General features: G+C 45.2%; 1 protein-coding gene across 1 annotated transcript in view; it reads left to right on the top strand.

The window, feature by feature from the left end:
• Positions 1-21329, top strand: part of ANTXR1 (ANTXR cell adhesion molecule 1) — a 195462-nt gene that overhangs the window by 132317 nt on the left and 41816 nt on the right. Inside the window, exons 15-17 of the mRNA XM_026657735.2 lie at positions 7699-7794; positions 10674-10841; positions 16127-16207. Of these exons, the coding sequence (XP_026513520.1) occupies positions 7699-7794; positions 10674-10841; positions 16127-16207 (345 nt within the window). The remainder of the gene's footprint in view (positions 1-7698; positions 7795-10673; positions 10842-16126; positions 16208-21329) is intronic.

Here is a 21329-nt window from a genome sequence, read left to right as displayed (position 1 = left end):
ACTCCTTGTTGTTTTTGTGGATACAGACTAACACGGCTACCCCCTGATACTTGTCACATGTCAAAGACCACCGTTGTTATATCTCAGCTAGAGACGACATCTCCAGCAGCACAACACACCTCTCACCACAAGGGGGCATTGGTTGAAAGAGAGGGAACGTGACTACAGTTAAGGCAGTGGACTATATAATTCCAGGGGACTGGATTCAATTTCTGGCTCTGCTACAGAATTACCTGCATGACCTTGGGCAAGTGTTTTAATCTCTCTGTACCATCGTGTTCCATCTGTCAAATGGGGATAATTGCATTTCCTTTGTTTGTCATATCTGTTCAGATCAAGTACTGTCTCTTCCTATTGTGTGTTTGTACAGTGCCTAGCATAGTGAGGTCCCGATCTCAGCTGCAAATACAAATAATAATACTAGGGGTCTGTCTACCCTGCAGTCAGAGATGTGACTGCAGCACATGTAGACAAACCTGTACTAGCTCTGAACTAGCTAGGTCGAATAGCAATAGCAGTGAAACTGTGACAAGCCCACCCGGGTCCCTGGGTATGGCCAGTGAGTGGCTAGCTCATGCTGCCATGGCTTCACTGCTATTGTTATTGAGCTAGCTAGTTCAAAGCAGGACCCCTTTGATTTTAAAGAGAAGAGTGCTTCCTTGTAAATCACTGACATTACTTCATGCAGTACCTTGCTTTTCCCTGATGGTCTCTCATCCGATTACTGACCTATCCCAACTTGTCTAAGGTTAGGAGATCTAAGACGCCCAAACAGTAGAGCTGAAGGGATGGAAAGTTCAGTGCATTGGGTTTACTTTAGGTTAAGGAGAACACTTGAGTGGCGGAAGCTGCCGGTCGGTCAGCTAATTTTTTTTTATAGTGACATGAAGAGACAGCCTATAAAAAATAAACTAAAACAAGCACGAATCTCTTATGCAGCCTTTAATCTTAAGTGTTTCTGATCTTTCTCAAGACAGCCAGGTAGCTGAGAAATATGGCATCCAACTCAGTTAATAGGCACCACATGTTGCACGCTTGCTTCATTCTGCCCTCAGCAACATAAATCCATTTGTCCAGAGCCAGCTGGCCTGGCAGAAATATATAATATTACAAACAAAGAATTTGTCCTGAGCTAATTCTGTAATTCGGGATTTTTAATAGCAGTCAACCATATATTTGTTTCATTTGCTATAAAAAAAATTCCCGAATTTGTAGAATTAATTCAGGAAAAATTCTCTGTTTCCAAACAGCAATTATGTTCATGTACAGCAGTGGTTCTCAAACTTTTGTACTGGTGACCCCTTTCACATAGCAAGCCTCTGAGTGCAACCCCCCTAATAAATTATAAACACTTTTTAATACACCTCTACCCCAATATAACGCTGTCCTCGGGAGCCAAAAAATCTTACCGAGTTATAGATGAAACCGTGTTATATTGAACTTGCTTTGATCTGCCGGAGTGCGCAGCCCTGCCCCCCCGGAGCGCTGCTTTACCGTGTTATATCCGAATTCGTGTTATATCAGGTCGCGTTATATCGGGGTAGAGGTGTATATTTAACGCCATTATAAATGCTGGAGGCAAAGCAGGGTTTGGGGTGGAGGTTGACAGCTCGCGACCCCCCATTTAATAACCTCATGACCCCCTGAGGGGTCCTGACCCCCAGTTTGAGAACCTGCTGTACAGGAAACTACAGCGGGCAGCAAGTGATGGAGTTGAAAGACACCATCTGCGTTGCACAGGCTGGCAGCCAGAGCTCAGCCGGCAAGGACTGAGCAGACCTGAATACTGGTCAGGAGTGAACCTCAGGAGATTCATCCCAGCACTGGGCTTGTGCCTTACCCATCTTGGGGCAGCTGGGCTCCAGTTTGGCCCCCAGCACTGGTTAGGGCATCATTTCTATAGGACTTGTGGCAACTGGCGAATAGTGAGTGCATAGGACTGCTCACTAGGGTTGCCACCTTTCCAATTGTTGGTAACTGGACCCTCCCCAAGGCCCTGCCCCTTGCCCTGCCTCTTCACCTCAAGGCCCGCCCCTGCTCTGCCTCTTCCACAGGCCCCGCCTGTTGCTCCGCCTCTTCCTCCAAGCCCCCCCCACTCTGCCTCTTCTCCCAAGGCCCCGCCCCCATTGCTCACTCCTCTCCCTCCTTCCCCTCATTGCTCACTGGATCATCTCCACCTCCCTCCCCACCCCAGCTCCGCTCCCTCTGCTAGGGGCTGGGATGGGAGCTGCTGCAGCCTGACAAGGAGCCTGCCTGCAGGTAGGAGGCAACCCCAGGTGAGCAGGGGCTGGCGCAGGTTAATGACCAGGCACCTCCCCCCACCCCACAGTAACTGGGCTTTTGGTGTCCGGTCAGGACATCTGACCGGTCACTGCCAGGTCTCCTTTTCAACGGACTTCCCGGTCAAAAACTGAGCACCTGGCAATCCTACTACTCACACATGCCTCTTCCTGCCCCATATGGCCCCTAGCATGACTCCTTCTGAGGGACTGCAAACACAGTGAGGATATCTCTCCATGTGCTGGAGAGCCCCTTGGAGTCAGGGGTATTTCCCTAGGGTGTCTCACTGCCCCTTTATGCCCAGAGCACAGGACAGAATTCCCACTGTGGAGGGCTAGGGCAGGTAAATGCAAGAGCATGGGAGCCCTCTGCCTGCAGAACTACTCCCGGAGCCAGTGGGAGCTCCACCCATACAGGGCTTGCAGGCTTGGGTTTTGGATGTTGATGAGAATCGTATGCCAACTGTTGGAGTCTGCAAAATTGAGCAAAAAGTCTCTTGAGAACATGTTGTCTCGCTGGATTAGTGGGGCTGCCTTCTTCTGGTCACACCATCACTCCCATGAGAACAGCCTTTCTCGAGGCATTTTGGAGATTTGATGGAAAAGCGGCAGCAAGACTGGGAGACTTTGGGAAGGAGGAGACAGTGAGTTCTAATCCAGGCTCCACTACTGGCCTTCCACTAGTCATATTTTGCCACTCTGTGCCTTGTTTCCTCTGCTGTAAAATGGGGATAATAATGCCCAGCCATGTGGCAGGGAGCAGGGCTGTCAATGGCTATACAGTGCTTTGAGCCTGCAAAGTGCTGCATAAATGTTATTCTGGTGGGGCTCCAGCAGTGCAGAGGCCACTGTGAAAATAATTAAGGCAGGGAAGAGGAGAAGGTTTCCAAGCGTTTTCATATCTGTTCAAATTCAGTTTGAATTCTTGCCCTGAGTGTTTCAGATGCCCCTAGGGGAGCTTGAATTATCCTTATGTCAACCACAAATAAGGTTCCCTCAGGTCAGGGTTGAAGAACGTGGAGCCTAGTACAAAATATGAGACAAAGATTTTTGTTTTTTTGTCATCTGGCAGTTTATGAAGATGGATCTCTGGCTCCAAAAATTTATCTGTGTCGGCATCTTCTTTTATGTTTAATTTAACTCCAGTTCCATCTAAAGCAGATATTTGAGGTGGAAAGATGCCAACTTTTATACATTCCCTTACGGTACTTGTTGACTATCGGTCTCGTGCCAGTATTTAGCTTTAGATGGAGTTTACCACCAGCTTTGGGCTGCATTCCCAAGCAACCCAACTCCAAGAGGACCCAGTCCCGGCACACCGGGGGCCGCTACCGGCCTCACACCGTCCACGCACACCTCTTAACGGTTTCACACCCTCTTGAACTTTCTCTTCAAAGTTCTCCACCAGCTTTGGGCTGCATTCCCAAGCAACCCGATTCCAAGAAGACCCGGTCCCAGAGCGCCGGGGGCCCCTACCGGCCTCACACCGTCCACGGGCACCTCTTAACGGTTTCACACCCTCTTGAACTCTCTCGTTCTAGAGTTCAAGAGTGCGTGAAACCATTACGAGGTGCCCGTGGATGGTGTGAGGCCGGTAGCGGCCCCCGGCGCGCCGGGACCGGGTCTTCTTGGAGTCGGGTTGCTTGGGAATGCAGCCCAAAGCTCGTGGTAAACTCCATCTAAGGCTAAAAGCTTTTATACAGTCACTGTCCAACTTCCTGAAACGCACTTGGATTTTTAGGGTTCTCGTTTACCTATCACTGCTGGGCCAAAGCCTGAAAATCCTTTCTCAGCTCTGACTCAGCTTTTACGCAAGAAAAATTCCTGTTACCATCAGTGGAAGGGTGGTCTGAACAAGGACTGACTCATGATTGAGCAAGGACTTCAGTGTTTGGCCCCACATTATTAACTGAGAAGAAGGATGGTTTGGAGGCTAAAGCACTGCAGTGGGCTCCTGACCTTTGGGTTCTATTTGTGACTCTGCCATCGACTTGCTGTCTGACTTTATTTATGGCCCGTGTTATATGAGAGGTGAGACCGGATGATTGCAATGGTCCCCTTCTGGCCTCTGAATCTATGAAAGTCACCCCTCTGTGCTTCAGATTCTCCTTAGAGTATGCACAACATGCTTCAGGGGGCACGTGACCAGGATTCATCACTGAATTTGGTCCGCTGGTTGGATCATTAGCTTGCCTGGCCCAGTGCAGTGCGACGTGAATGCTGATCCATGCCCTGCTGTACCTCAGATTGTAAAATAGGGACAGTGATACTAATGGGCCCAGACCTGCGATCCATCTGCCTCTCTATATATATTTGTGCTTCCTTTGTTTTAGCTACTCGTATGTCCTGTTGAATTTCTGGCCAAGTCTGAAGCACGTCAAGGGTGTTTTCCGTGCTTGTGTTGCAAAATCGCCTGTGCCTACAAATCATGTAAACAGCCCCATCCTGCAGTGGGCTTGTGACTCTTGCTTTCCAAGCCTATGCTGTAGCCATTCGGAGGATGAGGGGGTGTTACTTTTGTTGTTGTTTTGGCAGACACACCTCCTTTCAAGATCTGAAAAGACTCTCAGAGCTAATAAGGGCTTGCGGGGAAGATTTCCTAAGTCTTGGCATTTCCTGTTGTGAGAAGTCCAGTTTGTGCTGAAAGAAAGAAAGAAAGACGCTGAAAGAAAATATTTGGATGGCTTTGGTCCCAATTAAAAAAAATAATAATCCTCATGGAAAAATTCATGCAGAGATATGAAGTTCTTATGTTTCAGCAAAGAGAGAGAGGCTTCAGCAAAGAAGAAACTTGCAGTTCTTAGTTAATCATTAGCTTTTCTTTAGAACAGGTCAAAATTTTCCAACTGAAAAACAAAATTGACAAAAGAATGCCTGTGTTTGGAAATGAAAAATTGAGTTTCCTTTGAAATTTTGTGGGGGAGGTTTAGGTTGGATATTAGGAAAAACTTTTTCACTAGGAGGGTAGTGAAGCACTGGAATGGGTTACCTAGGGAGGTGGTGGAATCTCCTTCCTTAAAGGTTTTTAAGGTCAGGCTTGACAAAGCCCTGGCTGGGATGATTTAGTTGGGAATTGGTCCTGTTTTGAGTAGGGGGCTGGACTAGATGACCTCCTGAGGTCCCTTCCAACCCTGATATTCTATGATTCTATTTTTTTCTCATTATTCAATGAAAAACTAAAAATATTTTTTTAGTTAAAAAATGTATTTTTCTTGTTTTTGATTTTTGAAACCTGAAGAGGTTTTTGCTTTTTGATCAAAACCCTGGAATATTCTTGTGAACCATTTAGAAATAAAAGAAAGAAGAAAAATATTTCTTCCTACATTTTTTTCTTGGAAAATGCGTCCCCTTTTCTAACCAGCTCTGCTTTTCTGCTTTACCAATTCTCAGCCCAATTTGAGAATCATGGAAATTATAAACCATGGGGGTCAGATAGTGCATTGCCCTGGGACCAGTGCAGGATTGTCACCTACTGCATAGTGGTTCTCAAACTTTTGTACCGGTGACCCTTTTTACACAGCAAGCCTCTGAATGTGACCCTAAGACCCTTATAAATTAAAAACGCATTTTTATATATAACACTATTATAAATGCTGGAGGAAAAGCAGGGTTTGGGGGTGGAGGCTGACAGCTTGTGATCCCCACGTAACCCTGTGAGGGGTCACGACCTCCAGTTTGATAATCCCTCTTGGGCTTTCTCCAGTTCATTTTTAAATAACTAAGGCAATCAAGTCTCAGTCACTTACCTTGAGGGGGACTTTACCACGCTTTAATAGAATTCACTGGGCCAAATCCTAATGCCTTTACTTAGACCTTGATTCTGCACGTTTCCCTTTTATGAACAGTGAACAGTCCCACTGACTTCAGTGGAACGACTCACTGTGTGTAAAGCTAAGCACATGCTTAAGCTTTTGCAGGATCAGGATTTCCATTTTTACACAGTGAGCCAAATTCTCTGCTGGCATAAATCCAGTAAAGTCACTGAAGGCACACCAGCAGAGTGTTTGTGTCTGTCTTTAAAGGGCAGTCTCCCTCGTAGATTACACAAGTCAAAGATCATTATTAAGACTATCTTCTAATATTCAGCCTACATTTGCTCACTTGCATCCTGTTCTTCTTGGTAATGTCATCTTGAACCACTTCAGAGCATTCTTCTCCCTCCTTGGTATTTACACCTCGGTAGTTATCTTTTATTTTCGTTTGGACAAGCAAGTTGTTTGAATCCCTAAAAGAGTGAATCCCTCTTGCCTCTTAGTTTTTTACCCCTTCTGTTCTCTGAGATCCTTAGTTTGCTGACACTTGTCTCGTATCGAATGTGCACAGTGGGCCACTCTGCTATATGTACCCTTAAGAACATAAAAACAGCCATACTGGGTCAGACCAAAGGTCCACCTAGCCCAGTATCCTGTCTTCCGGCAGTGGCCAATGCCAGGTGCCCCAGAGGGAATGAACAGAACAGGTCATCATCAAGTGATCCATCCCCCTGTCACCCATTCCCAGCTTCTGGCAAACAGAGGCTAGGGACACCATCCTAACAGATCCTAAACAGCCTTATCTGACTGCAGAAGGGTTTCACAGCATTGGAAATAAGTCCCCCTGATCTGCTCCTTGTTGCCACTGACAGCCAGTATAGGTACCCAGAGCAGCACCCAGAAGGCCCCAGGATTGGGGGAGTGCAAAGATGTTTTAAAGCCACCTTCATGCCTCCTTCCTGAGCTGTGCTGAGTGCTTTTTGGCCATACCTCAGGATCTGGCCCAGTATTCCTTCTTCTTTCTTCTGTTTTAAGGCGGTCTCAACCAGATTTCAAGCAATGATTTTGCAACTTGAAATGTTGTGGGATCAACCCGTTTACTTCTCAGAATTCAGAGATGATGCAAGACAGAGTCTCTTTAAAACAAAACAAGTTGTTTTGCTGGGGCAGGATTGTACCTGTCAAGTTGTGTTATTTCATAACCCAAACAATATCTTCTTAACAGGAATGCACATCCCCTGAAAAATAACCACCAAAAGATCTAGACCCCTTTACAGCTCTCTGACACTTTATGGGCATGTCTACACAGCAAACGCTGTGCCTGGGCTAGCCTACCTGAGCTAGCATGAGTCCAGCTTGCAGGCAATATAACAGTGAAAGCAACATAGTGCAGGCTAGTGAGCCAAGTACATATCCAGGGTCCATGCTGGGTTTACACTACCTGCATTGAAGCCCATGCTGCACTGGCTTCACTGCTGTTGCTACCAGTGCTAGTTAGATTCAAGCTAGCTTCAGTAAGCTAACCCATGTACAGCTTTTGCTGGCTCAACATAACCCATGTAAAGGGGTCTTACAGTCTATGTTTGCACTTTACTTAGTCATCCATTTGTGTCCACTGACAACGCAACCCCGTGATGTAAAGTATCTATCTCCTTTCTGTCTGATAGGAAGAAGATGACGATGGCCTTCCTAAGAAGAAGTGGCCAACAGTCGATGCTTCTTACTATGGTGGGCGAGGTGTTGGTGGCATTAAAAGGATGGAGGTAAATAAATATTTGCTTACGTACCAGGAAAACTCACTCGTAAACTCAGCCACAAGATCCTTCTGCCATTCTCCCAGAGGGAAACAAAGAGGAGGTGTGACCTCTCTCTCTGGGATGCCAGTGTTAATTGGAAGTAACTCCACTGAGGTGAATGTGGGTATATGGAACCTCTGAAAATCAGGGCATTTATTCAGGAATCCCATTGAAATTCAATAGGAGTTAGACACCTACCCTTCTTAGGCTCTCCTTTGAAAATTCCAGCTGAAATATGGGTTTAGGAGCCTAACTTTAGACATCATGTTTGAAAATGTTGGTGTAAGTCGCTGATCGTTCTTCAATAGGCTCTGTGAATGCTTTGGTTTGCTCTCTTGGGTTTTGTTGACTGCTTATCTCTACCAGTGACTAGTTTCTGTTCATAAGGGATGGTCAGATTTCCCCCCACCCCCACTCCCACCCCACCCAAAATGGCTTTCCTAGTAAATGGAAATGTCCATTTTCATCAAGATTTTTTTTTCAACCCCCACCCCACCAAAAATTGTTCAAAATGAAAAATTTGAAAGGTTTTTCCAAACACTGCATTTTTTCATTTCATTCTGCTGGGGAACATACCACTTTCTCTCACTTTTTTGTGACTGGCTCCTTTGAGAGGAATTGGGACCAGGCCTCCCTGAACCATAATGACCTGCCTCCCAGCCTAAAAGGACAGAACTAATTGGGGGCAGATGACAGCCTGAGAAATAACTGGGCCTCATAAAAGGGCTGAGAACTCCAAGTTCTCCACAGGGAGAAAATTGGGCTTCTGTGGAAAGCCCTGAAGTGGGGTCTGAAAGAAGGAGATTTCATGGAAGCAGCCTGGGAATCAGGGCTCTATGCCCTCTTCTATGCACATCTAAAGCCTGGTCTACACAAGGAAGTTAGGTCAGTATAACTATGTCGCTCAGAGGTGTGAAATAACCCTCTGTGTAGACAGCAATAGGCCAATGGGAGAATTCTCCTGACAACCTAGCTACTGCCTCTCAGGGAGGTGGAGTACTTACATTGACAGGAGAACCCCCCCCCCCATTGGTGTAGGTAGTATCTTCACTGAAGCACCTCATTGGCACAGTTGCAGCGTTTTAAGTGTAGACAAGCCCTAAGCCACGTTGGTCTGCAGGAGTGCAAGGTACTTTCCTTGTCTTCATAAAACACTGTATTGGTTCTTCTGGAGCTGCCCGAAGGGAATTCCGCGGAACCGCACTGTGTTGGATGCATGTCAGGAATCAATTTTTAATAAAAACCCAAATGGAATTTTTTGGATTGTTTGTTTGTTTGTTTTTAATAACTCACGTTGTCAATAGCCCATAACATTCAGTCGTGGCAGGTAATAACACTGCCTTTCCCATTTTCTCATTTGTCAATGGAGCACAAAGGAGAAAGAGCCTTGGGAGTTTTTGGCTTTGATTCTCTACAGACGTTAGGTCCTTCTTGTTTTCTGTTACCCTTCAGTAACTTAACGCTAGTGCGAAATGAGTGTATCGGGGGAGTAAAACGCTATCCAATCAGAATGGTAGCATTTACCGCTCACTTTGCACTGGTGTCAATGACAACCCATGATACAGGGCAATGAAAATGAAGCCCATTGACTTCAAGGCCAGAAGAGACCATTATGGGGCTATTATTATAAAGGACTATTGTCTAGTCTGACCTCCTGCATAACACAAGCCATAAAGTAGCACCCGTAACTTGTGGTTGAGCTATAGTGTATCTTTTAGGCTATGTCTACACTTACCATTGCGCGTAGATAGGGTAACCAGATGTCCCAGTTTTATAGGGACAGTCCCGATATTTGGAGCTTTTTCTTATATAGGCACCTATTGCCCCCCACCCCCGTCCCAATTTTTCACGCTTGCTATCTGGTCACCCTATGCGTAGAGTACAGGTACTACATGCGTAGCTACACGCCACACTGAAAGGCAGGCTATGTCCACACTGGTCACTGCTGAGTGTAGCTGCATATCACAGTGAAAAGCTCTGGCAGCGGGGATCTACCAGAGCCTTTCCCCACCGCTGGAGTCTTTCACAAAGGCTCTGGCAGCAGGGAGTCAGCAGGACATCGCACTGCTAAAAATAGCTGTTTAGACATGGGAGGCCCTGCTTAGATGTGCAGAGAGCTGTGTAGGGTGCATACCCTGGGGGTTCAGCTGTTTAGGGCACTCTACTCACCTAAGCCGTGCCTCGCCGTCTACACTGCTATTTATACCCATGCTAGCTGGGCATGCAGTGTCTGTACTCTACATACCGGATGTAACCTTAGAGAGACATCCAGTCTCAATTTAAAGACTTCTAGTGCTGGAGAATCTACCCCATCCCATGGTGAGCTGTTCCAATGGGCAAGTGCAGAGCATCCAGAATATACTTAAGGAATGGGACTTTGGACTCTCACAGGGGTGCAGCTAGCCCTTTGCAATTGCATTTTCTGCTGCTTCTACCAACCCCAACTCAAGCAACTGGCCCTGTTGACGCCAGTGGGACTGCCTGCATGAATGAGGATTGATGGTTTCAGAATCAGGTTTGAAGTATGGAAAGACCTCTAGATTCTGTACAACAATTGTCTTCTCTGAGGCAAATGATCTTCTTCATTTCTAGAAAACCCAGCATCTCCATGTGCCAAAATGCCCAGAGTGGGAACTCCTTGCAGCTGCAATCAGGAGAGATGGAACTGAACCAAAGCCCCAGATCCCAGCACCCAAAGCTCCAGTGTAGACCCAAACCTTGCAGCTTGTCCCTCTCTCAACAGTGAATCTGGACAATGGGGAAATCTAGATCCAGATTCAAATGTTGCAGCTTTACGTTCAACAGCAGATGCTATTTTAAGATGCCAATGATGTTTTTCTTCTTAGGTCCGCTGGGGAGAAAAGGGGTCCACAGAAGAAGGGGCTAAACTAGAGAAAGCCAAGAATGCCAGAGTGAAGATGCCAGAGCAAGAATATGAATTCCCCGAACCCAGGAACCTGGGGAATAGCATGCGCAGGTCCTCTTCTCCCCGGAGGTGGTACACACCAATCAAGGTAGGTCTTATCCAGGTACATAGTCTATAGATTGATTCCAGTAGATACACGTTAAACACTCATACAGCCTTATAGAGAGTTTTCATGTGCAAAGGTTAAAGCAGTGAGAGTGACTTTGTGTAAAGTTCCCTGTCCCAGACCTGGGAGTCCACCCAAAGGCTGTTTTAACTTGCACCAGATGCCTTTGCCTCAAGGGGTTGTTCGGTATAAAGGAGCCCCAGTCGTGCTTCTTTTCTCCCTCCATGCTATCTGCAATGTAAAAACCATGGCAGCATCTCTCCACTACCCAAGGGTTCCACTAGGCAGTGGAGAGGGGCTGGTTAAGCTGGCTTTAGGGCTGCTTTGGAGTGGTACAGAGCAGCCAGAATGCACTTGAGGAATGGGGCCCTCGGCTCTTGCAGTGGTGTAGCTAAGCCTTCGAAAGTGCTTTCTCCCCTACTCATGCCTGAAGCCCCCACAAAGTCTGCAAAGGCAGGTCTTCCATTCTCTGAGTGCAGCGAGAGAGAAACCTCGCTCCCGTTCTTACTTAATAATTAGCCTGGTGAAGAAAAAAATAATTCTTGCCAGATGGCACAAGGAAGAGCTGACCCTAGGAAATGAAGGACTGATTCTGTTGCGCAGAGAGCGAATGACGGCCAATGACCATGGTCGGCAGGGCTCGGAACACTGCAGGGCAGCTTGCCCATCCCCCGGGGAGGGAATGCCCTGTAAACGCTCTCTGGCCGACTCAAAGCAGCCTCGGAAGCTAAGGGCCAGATTCTCATTTATGCTAAGGCTGTGGCAGTGCAAGACTGTGGAACAAACTCCCACAAGCACTAAGGACCATCCCAGGGTTGTAAGTTCAATCCTTGAGGGGGCCACTTAGGGATCTGGGACAAAATCAGTACTTGGTCCTGCTAGTGAAGGCAGGGGGCTGGAATCTATGACCTTTCGGGGTCCCTTCCAGTTCTATGAGATAGGTTTAAGATAAACACAGAGCAGCAGGTAGATTTCAAACCAACTAACATAAAGCCCAACCAAAACAAACCACTTCACTGCATGCACACTTCTCCCCCTCAGAAGGGGGTGAGTGAGAGAACAAACCACATGGGACAGAGGATAGCCATGCTGCTTAACGTATGTCTGAAAGGTGCTCACATACTACAGCAATGAGTGGCTTGAGCCCATCTGTAGAACAGACTTTACCTAGTTATTAATCTCCATCACACCCTCACTGGACGACCCCAAAAGACAACGTATGCAGACGGAATAACTGCATCCAAAACTTTCCCTAAACACAATCCATGAGAACTCAGCAGAAAAGAAGGAACAGTTTCTGGGAACTTGATGATCTGCTACTGCCCTTCCCCTCCAGTCAGAAAAATTTCCAGCACCCCACTCTGCTCTTGGCCAAATCTTTTCCTCGGACAACATGAACGTATAGAGATGAATTTGCATTGTGTCGTGCAGGGAAGTGCTCACATCATCACAAAAGCCAGAGGCAGGAAAGACTTATTAGGTCATTGAGTCCACGTGCCCAGCCAAAGCAGGATTGCTAACTCGAGTGTATCCTTCAGTGCTTTTTCCAGTCTGCTTTGAAAATAACACATCACTATCCACTGTTCCCTGTGGGAGAATATTCCACAGACTCACTGGCCTCACCCATTGGAAATGTCTCCTGGTGTTCATCTTAAATATTCCTTCATCCCAGTGCTCGAAGTGCGCACAACTCCATTGGCTAAACAAGACATACCATTCCCTCTGGTTGTATTACACTGCTTAAAATACCTCCTCACTCAGTGGATGGAAGGTAAATAATGTGCGTGTTGCAATCTAATAACAACAAAAAAAGTCCTCATAAAGCAGAACACAAAACCAAATCTTAGGACCGATGTTTGAGGAAAGTTAAGCAGGAAATTCACATTTAAGGGGTGATCATCTCTCTTCCTTTGCACATGATCCTTCGCTTCACACAGCCGCAGAAGCGCTATCCTTCACTCGGAATTTCCTGGCTTTTGTCACTTTATCTGATGGAGTTTTTCTTCCCTTTACATTTGCTTCCACAGGAGCGTCTGTCCAGTAGGTGGATTGCCTTTAGTTGAGAGTGGATATATTGTAGCTTGAAATACCCTGGACTTTAAGTGCTGTCAGACAGCAGACTTTTGTGTTGTTACTTATTTGGATGGTACCAAATGGACTCTCCCCCTCCCCCCCTTAAACATTCTTTCAGATGTTTAAAAATTTATCAGCTGTATAATCCAGTTTAAATGGATGGCTCCATTTGATCATTACCTGTTCTGTTCATTCCCTCTGAAGCACCTGGCATTGGCTGCTGTCAGAAGACAGGACACTGGGCTAGATGGACCCTTGGTCAGACCCAGTTTGGTTGTCATTTTATGTTCTTACGTTCTTCAGTAATCCAAGGAACAAAGCAAAACAGTGCATTTAGAGCAGTTTGCTAATCCCTTTGCCCAGCTGAAAGGGAGAAATGCAGCAAACTAGAAAATTCATTATTTGCATAGCTCTGAACCCCAGTCTACCCCACTTCCTCCAGACTCATGATCCCTGCTGTCCTTATACAACCCCTAGCCCTCTCTGCTTGTCTGAGCTTCCAGTCTGGCCCTCTGCTCCCATACTGGTCTGCAGCTATACACCAAAAAATGTTCTCTTTCCTCAACAAGAAATTTATTTATTTATTTATTTATTTATTTGGAAAACTGAATATTTTCAGCTAAAAATTACACATCTTTCAGTTTTCAGATGAAATTTTTTAGGTTTTTGGGTTTTAAAAAACTAAAAAAAAAATTTATTCTTTATTGGTAAAGTCAAATTTTTCCACTTAAAATTTTTTCAAAAATGAAAACTGTTTCTTTATTGTCCATTTTCTGTGTGTGTGGGGGGGGGGAGGGGGGGGAATTAAAAGTTCCCACCTGCTCTAGTGTGAAAGTTGTCAGCAAGATAAGGATAAGATCATCTGAACTGGCTCTCTGCTTAGCCTTGCGTGTTTGTGCAGTCCATGTGTAGAAGGATTCCAGCATAGGGGTTTCTACTGATTTCCCTGAAAAATTGTTCCACACAAAGGTGTGGTACTGCTGGCAGCTATTCAGTTAATCGCAAGCAGCATCCAGGATTGACCGTAATTTTATTGCAAATGTCTTCAAACATCCTTCTGTAGCAGTACCCAGAAAAATCCAGTATCATGCATTCAGCCTGGAGAGGTTCAATTGGCAGAAATGCAGAGAGTGTTTGATAAATATGCTAGGTATACCTCTGTGCTCTTCCATTCAGCCGGAAATTAAAAATTCCAACATGCTGCACTCAGGAAAACGCTTCTTCAGATCTCAGGGAAGCTGATTCATTTTTGAGAGTGGAAGAGTGGCCCCTTATAGAAGGGACAGGAAGAACATTACAACAATGCAGGGAATCCCTGGGTAGTGAATATATGTTTCTGAGCACATGGTGCTGTGCACAGCTGTACACTTTTTCTGGCCTCGTTAAACTCGTCTGGAAAACAACCACAGTATTTGCCTCTTTTCTCGCTGCCTCATTCCAATCAGAAATAGAGGAATGCCTTATTGGGATTGCACAGATGTGCTACAAAGGCAGGAATTCCCACATGTCAATCTGTTGCCTCTAACTGGGAGCTGCTCAAAAGCATCCTGTTGAAACTGTTTTTGACAGATAATTGGGTTTTTGACCAAATGATTTTTATTTTATTTATTTTTTGTGCACAAAATGTCTACTTTCTATGGAAAATTTTGGCTTTTTATCAGAAAACTGAAAGGCCAAAATCCAAAAATTTTCCATTTTCAGCTGGAAGCTGAAAAATTTTGTTTTTTCAATAGAAATTTGACATTTTCTGCAGGAAAAAAATCCATTTTCCAATCAGCTCTATTTCTAACTAATTCCCCCTGTTGAAATCCTTCAGCTAGATGTGAAATTACAATTGCACGTAAGATTTCTCTTTAGCTAAGGCCAAAGAAAGACCACACAATGAGGTTAATTGCTGCCACAAACAGTACTACAGCATGAGGCTGATAGCTGTGGGGAGACTGAGGGTACGTCTTCACTACATGCCGTATCGGCGGGTAGCAATCGATTTATCCGGGATCGATATATCGCGTCTCGTTAAGACGCGATATATCGATCCCCGAACGCGCTCACCGTCGACTCCGGAACTCCACCAGAGCGAGCGGCGGTAGCGCAGTCAACGAGGGAGCCGCGGCCGTCGATCCCGCGCCGTGTGGACCCCAGGTAATTCGATCCAAGATACTTCGACTTCAGCTACGCTATTCGCATAGCTGAAGTTGCGTATCTTGGATTGATCCCACCCCCCCAGTGTAGACCAGCCCTGACACTGAGGATACAGGAATACAAGGTTTTGAAGGGTGTTTGTGATTGCTGGGAAAAGTCACAGACACTGACTTGGCATAAGGGACAGAGCTAGAGAGACATGAGCACATGAGCTTTGGTAACCTGATATTCTGTTACGAATCTGCAGTTAAAACGAAAGATTAAATGGGTTTCTATATAGCACATTGTCATGACCAAGCTGTCTTGTGGAGGATGGATGGTTGGATAAATAGTTTTTCATTCTCTGCTCCATTAATGAATCCAAGGCAGGTTATTTACACATATCACAATGCAACCATCAGACTGATCTGTGTAGCAGAGTGGAAGCAGTTAGAACCAGGTTGGCACTGCTAATAGGAAACCCATCACTACTTACAAACCCACTACTCCATCCCAGTTAATGAAGAGAAAGAGGAACTGGCGGGGAATGTCATGTATAAATGCACCCGATCGGTTTCCTGAATTTATATAGCATTTTCACCAGCAACCTCAGCAAAGATTCCAGGGAGTGAATGGACAATGGAGACCCCTCAACCCAACGTGGTCCCCATCCAGCTGAGAGTTAAGGCTGGGGGAAGAGTGGGGAAGTTTGCATTAGAACTGTGCATGCTTTAAACACCCTTTCAGGTATTTAAGTGGCCCGTAAGATTTGAGGGAGATGTTCAAAGGTACAAATGGAAGTTAGTCACCCAGCTTTTGTTGATTTTCAACAGGACTCATGTGCCTAATTGCTCTTTGAAAACTTCATTTTTTGAATCCACAGTAAGTGCTGATAGAGCTTCTGTTGAGAGAAGACATCAAGCTCCATGATTGATGATCCAGCACCTTTCACAAGCACAGCATTCAGTTTAATCAAAATAGAGGTCCGAGCTGTGCTGCCCCTGAACTGAGCTATTCACCAAACACTTGTTGAGCGTATCAAAAATAATTCACCGTATTTCTTGTAATTGCAGGGCAAGTTGGATGCTCTCTGGGTCCTGTTGCGGAAAGGCTATGATCGTGTGTCTGTGATGCGCCCACAGCCTGGAGACCAGGTACTGTCCCTTTTATAACATTTATTGTACTTAAAAAACAACAACACCCAAACCCACAAACTTTCCAGGTCCCTTCTCCGGTGGGACTGAATGGTCGTGTCTCCGGGAGATGTCTGTCCCTGTTGTTATATACCAACATACCATCTCAGAAACAACCTTAGCCACTTGCATGAACTTTGTTTGCAACTGAGATTCATAAGGGTTCAGATTCCTTTGGCTCAGAGCCCTGTTGACACGGTTAAGTTATATAGATCACGTTGCAATAGCAATTGTCCATCTATGCAGAAACTATCAATCTGATATCGTTTTGCTGTTACAATTTTATGGCCACTTTCAATTACCTAGAGCCTTGGATGCGGAAGAAAAATGTACATGCATTTCTCATTGCTCAAAGACCTAGTTCTCCGTCTTACACTCCAGGGGTGAAATCCTGACCTCATTGACGTCAATGGCAAAACTCCCATTGACTGTGATGGGGCCAGGATTTCACTCCATAATTTTAAAGTCAATTGGAGTTTTTCCTGTTCAGGGATTGGAGGTTGAGATCCAGGTTTTGTGTGTCTTAATTTGGAACCTCATAAAGCTGTTGGTTCTCCAATATTAATTTCTAGCAGATGAAAAACCTCTCCATAATGGAAGGGGATAGGTGTGAAATGCAGTGGGGTGGAGTATCTGTTCTCATGTTTGCTCTGTCTACAGCAGATCCTGGGCTCACAGCTTCATGAATAATTAATAGTATAGAATAGAAGGAAGGAGCACAGATAATATGTCTGCATCTATTCATGTGTTCTTATGATTACACACATCTTCAGAGAACGGGATAGTAAAATCCATTAAAATCAATGGACTTGTGTGTCCTATTTGAAAGTGAAAGGAGAAATGGTACAAGCTGGGGCACCAATACCAATGTTAACTGTTGCATTTCATGTATTAAGTGTTTTCTATTCCTATTTTTCTTCTGCTAAAACACACAGATTCATATATGTAATTGATATTCTAAAATACATATCAGAGTACATACAAGACATGCAATATGGGCAAGCTGATAAAATTGTAGAAACCATAAGTTTTGCATTTACTGACTTCTTGTGACTTTAATTGTGCAAACTTGCAACATTAACAGTGCACTATCGTAGTTTGGTTGTGTATCTTTATATGCGTGTGTTTGTATACATACACCCACACAATTATATGTCTGTTTATAGCTAAATCAGCATAACTGAGTCATCTATGAATTGTACTAATTATGTATACAGTTAGTAGACAGAGGGCCAAATTTATCCCTAGTATAAATCAGCTGAGTGTAGTAGTGTTACATCAGGAACATATTTGGCTCAGTTTGTTCATATTGGTGTGTAGCATTCAGAAGATTTCAGGAAACTCAACTAGACAAGAAACAGTGCTAACGAACATGTAATATTTTTGGTATTGATCCATAGTTCTGTAACATTTGGCTCCCTGTATAGTTTTCCATTGGCTTTCTGCCTTCAAAGGTAAAATTTGCAAAAATGGCTTAGTTGTCTGATGCCCATCTCTGGGAGGAGTTCACACTCGAGAAATTGCTAATGGCAGACAATTTGCATGAACTTTCCCCTTAGAGATCTGAGTACAAGTGGTGCTTTTTTCTTATATGGATTGATCTTGTACGTTGATAAGCTAAAACTATGCTAGTTGAAAGATTCTGCCCTCAATCCAGAGTAACTTCATTGAAGCCAACGGAGTTAGTAGCAATCTACATCATTATAACTGAGAGCAGTGTCCAGCCTTCCATGTGCATAGGAACATAGGAATGGCTACACTGGCTCAGACCAACAGTACATCTAGCCCAATATCCTGTTTCTGACAATAGCCGGTGCCCGATGCTTCAAAGGGAATGAACAGAACGGGACAATTCCAAATGATCCGTCCCCTGTCCCCTGTTGTCCAATCCCAGTTTCTGGCAGATGGATGTTTAGGGACACCCAGAGAATGGGGTTGTGTCCCTGGCTATGTTAGCTAATAGCCATTGAATTTATCTCCATTGAACTCTGTGAATTTCTCTAATTCTTTTTTGAACCCAGTTATACTTTTCGCCTTCACATACACAGCGTTGATCCTGCTTTTCTTTTACTGGTTTTGCATCCCAATAAGTCCATGCAGTGGAACAACTTGTCTAGACAAGGATACTCTGAAAAACCAGTCCAAATTAACTAAAGGTGTGAATTCAACGAGGATTACTTAAATCACATTAAACCCCTGTGTGGATGCTGTCTCAGAATTAAAGTGGCCTTCATTTGGTTTAGTTTAATTCACTTGCAATAGAGAACAAAAAGACGGGTCGCTGCCCGAAAGAGCTTACAATCTACGTCGTCTTACCTAGCAGTACATATGGCCCACTCCTTGGCGGCATTTCCAGTTGTGCCAATGGGAGCTGGGTACAGGGACTGTAGGCCTGTTATGGGCCTATGGCATATCTGTGGGTATTTTATGGGCATTGCTGCACTGGCGCTTTATCGAATGCTTAGTGAAGCCTGTGGGGCCATTTCCTGAAGTTCATCCAAATTTGCCACATTTTTCAGCTGCAGGCTGAACCTAAAGTGAGGGGAAAATAGCCCTAGAACTCGTGTGTTGAACAAGTGAGAGCACAGTAGATGCTGCCACTTAGAGAAAGTGTAATTGAATTAAAGCAAAATAAATTCTCCTGCTTTGGGAGTTTGAGTACAGCCTCGTGACTAACAAAGCAATTGGAATTAGGACTCATAGGGTACGTCTACACAGCAAAAAAAAAACCATAGCAGCAAGTCTCAGAGCCCAAAGTAATTGACTCGGGTTTGCAGGACTGGGGCTAACAAATAGCAGTCTAAACGTGTGGGCTTGGGCTGAAGCCTGGGGTCCGAGACCCTCCCACCTCGCTGCATTTCAGAGCCCAGATTTCAGTCCAAGCCCAAACGTCTATACTGCTATTTTTAGCCCTGCAGCACAAGCCCTCTGCACCCAAGTCAGTTGACTCAGGCTCTGAGACTCGCTACCATGGGTCTTTTTTTTTTTTTGCTGTGTAGACATACCCATGGGCTCTATGGCCACTGACTCAGTAAGTGATCAAGAGCATGTTGTTTACCTTCTCTGTTCTTCAATTTCCTCCATCAGCAAAATTGGGAGGATCATGACACTTTGCTACCTATAAGAGAGGTGTGAAGCTGTGAGATTCTCAGACAAAAACCCTTGCAGTGTAAAGGACTGTAATGTTTTGACCCTCGGAGGAAGGATGGTTAAAGAACTGACCTGGGAGTCTTAAAACCAGGCTTATATTCCTGGCACAGACATCCTGTGTGACCTTGGGCAAGTCCCTTAACTTCTCTTTGCTTTCCTCATATATAAAGTGCAGTTGATGATCGCTACCCCACCCAGTGAGGCTAAATTCACTCAGGTATGTGAAGGGCTCAGAGAGTGCAGTAAGATGCCAGTTCAGTTAAATTTTAAAAGCATGTAATTAAAAATTATTTGTAATCAATTAAAGCCAATGAATAAAATAAACCCTTTGAGATCTCTTCAGAGCTCCCTCTATTGTTCTCTGGTCACTTTTCCGGTGGAGGAAGTGGAAGCTGACGTTATAAACCCAGCATAGTCTAGGTTACCTTAAGGTTAGCTTCTTTTCATGGGCCAGCACTCATCAAACACTAGTTCATAAAAGACATCCCCGCCTTGGTATGATTGGCACCCAGCGCTGAAAAGAAATCCAGCATGAAGGTTAGTGCTGAGTTGTTTGGAGTGGCAGTGTGGAAACAGCCATAAATCCAGGCTGCAGCTCTCTGTGCCTCCCAGATACCTAAATACAGACACACCCCAGGGTCAGTGTTAATCGTTTCTTCCCTAAAGACAAAAATAAAAAATAAAATTCCCCTTCTCAAAATGAAAAATGGGGAAGCCCTACCGAGGAGCCCTCACGAGGATGGCTGGGAGGGCTCAAAGTGACACACAGAAGTTCTGCTTAACCAAACAGTGTGTTTTCTTTGCAACACATATCACATCACAATGACATGAAATTTCCATAGATGTAAACAAACCCTACAGCAAGAGTCCCATGGTCAGGAAGACAGGACAGTTATGTGGTCTGGAGTCTGGCTGGAGAGCTTTGATCTGTTTTCTTCCTTTGAATCACAGTCCTTACGTCATGGATAGCTCCCCTTCAGAAGTGGGCAGGGAAGATGGTACATCCTGTTTGACATTTTCATGCAATTGTTTTTTCAGCTGAGGCCACTGTTGTGTGTGCATCATGTGTGTGCACAGAGCCATATGGCCACACCTTCATCCACTCCCATATACTTCTCCACACAATCACCCCCCCCCACATACAATTCCACACACAGACACCCCACATTCACCCACTCACCCACACCTCCCCTGACAGACACCCACAGGCACATTCTCACAGTCACATGTTTCTTGCTTGGGGTTTGTCAGCACTAAACAGTAGCCAGCACGGTAAGGTTGAGAGATTCTTCCTGGCATGAGCAAATTGGGCTGTGGCAAGTAATTACCTTTGGCTGTGGCATGTGATTGTGAGTAAGCCACTCGGACCAGCCAGTACAGTGGTGGCTGGGAGCAGCAAGGACAAGCTTTGTTCTTACCAGGTTATGAAATCTTTGGCACGGCTTGGTGATTTGCAATCGTGGGGTATTTCACAGAGATCTTGATGACGGATTTGTTTTTGATCCTGTTTTTGTCCTTTGTGCTGACAGAAGGGGCTGGTACTTGAATGCTCCAGCCAGCAGGTCAGTAAACAGACCCAGGCTGCTGGCATCAATGATTCCAGGGGATCCTTGTGATTTTAAAGCAGAGCCGCAGCTGGTTTGAAAGGGCAGCCCTGATACGCTGGAGCCGTGTGTAAACGCTGGGCCTTGCTAGCTTCGGAAGGCAGGAAACTTAAGGCAGTCAAACTCTCAGGGCTTAGCTCTACTGCTGCATGGGGCAGATCAGCCGCTGGCTTAGAAATTCTCTCCTGACCCTCCTACCCTCCTCTAAAGGAAAAAAACCCTACTATCAAAGATAATCACCTGAGCTGCTGTCGGGGAGCACACATGGGTTTTGTTTGGGGAGGCCCATCCAAACTGCAAGCCTCAGGCAGATGCAGAATTTGCCTCCG

The sequence above is a fragment of the Terrapene carolina genome, unplaced genomic scaffold (assembly GCF_002925995.2).
Source record: "Terrapene carolina triunguis isolate 2854851 unplaced genomic scaffold, T_m_triunguis-2.0 Scaffold53, whole genome shotgun sequence".
Taxonomy (NCBI): domain Eukaryota; kingdom Metazoa; phylum Chordata; order Testudines; family Emydidae; genus Terrapene; species Terrapene triunguis.
This window is presented reverse-complemented; position numbering and strand designations above follow the sequence as displayed.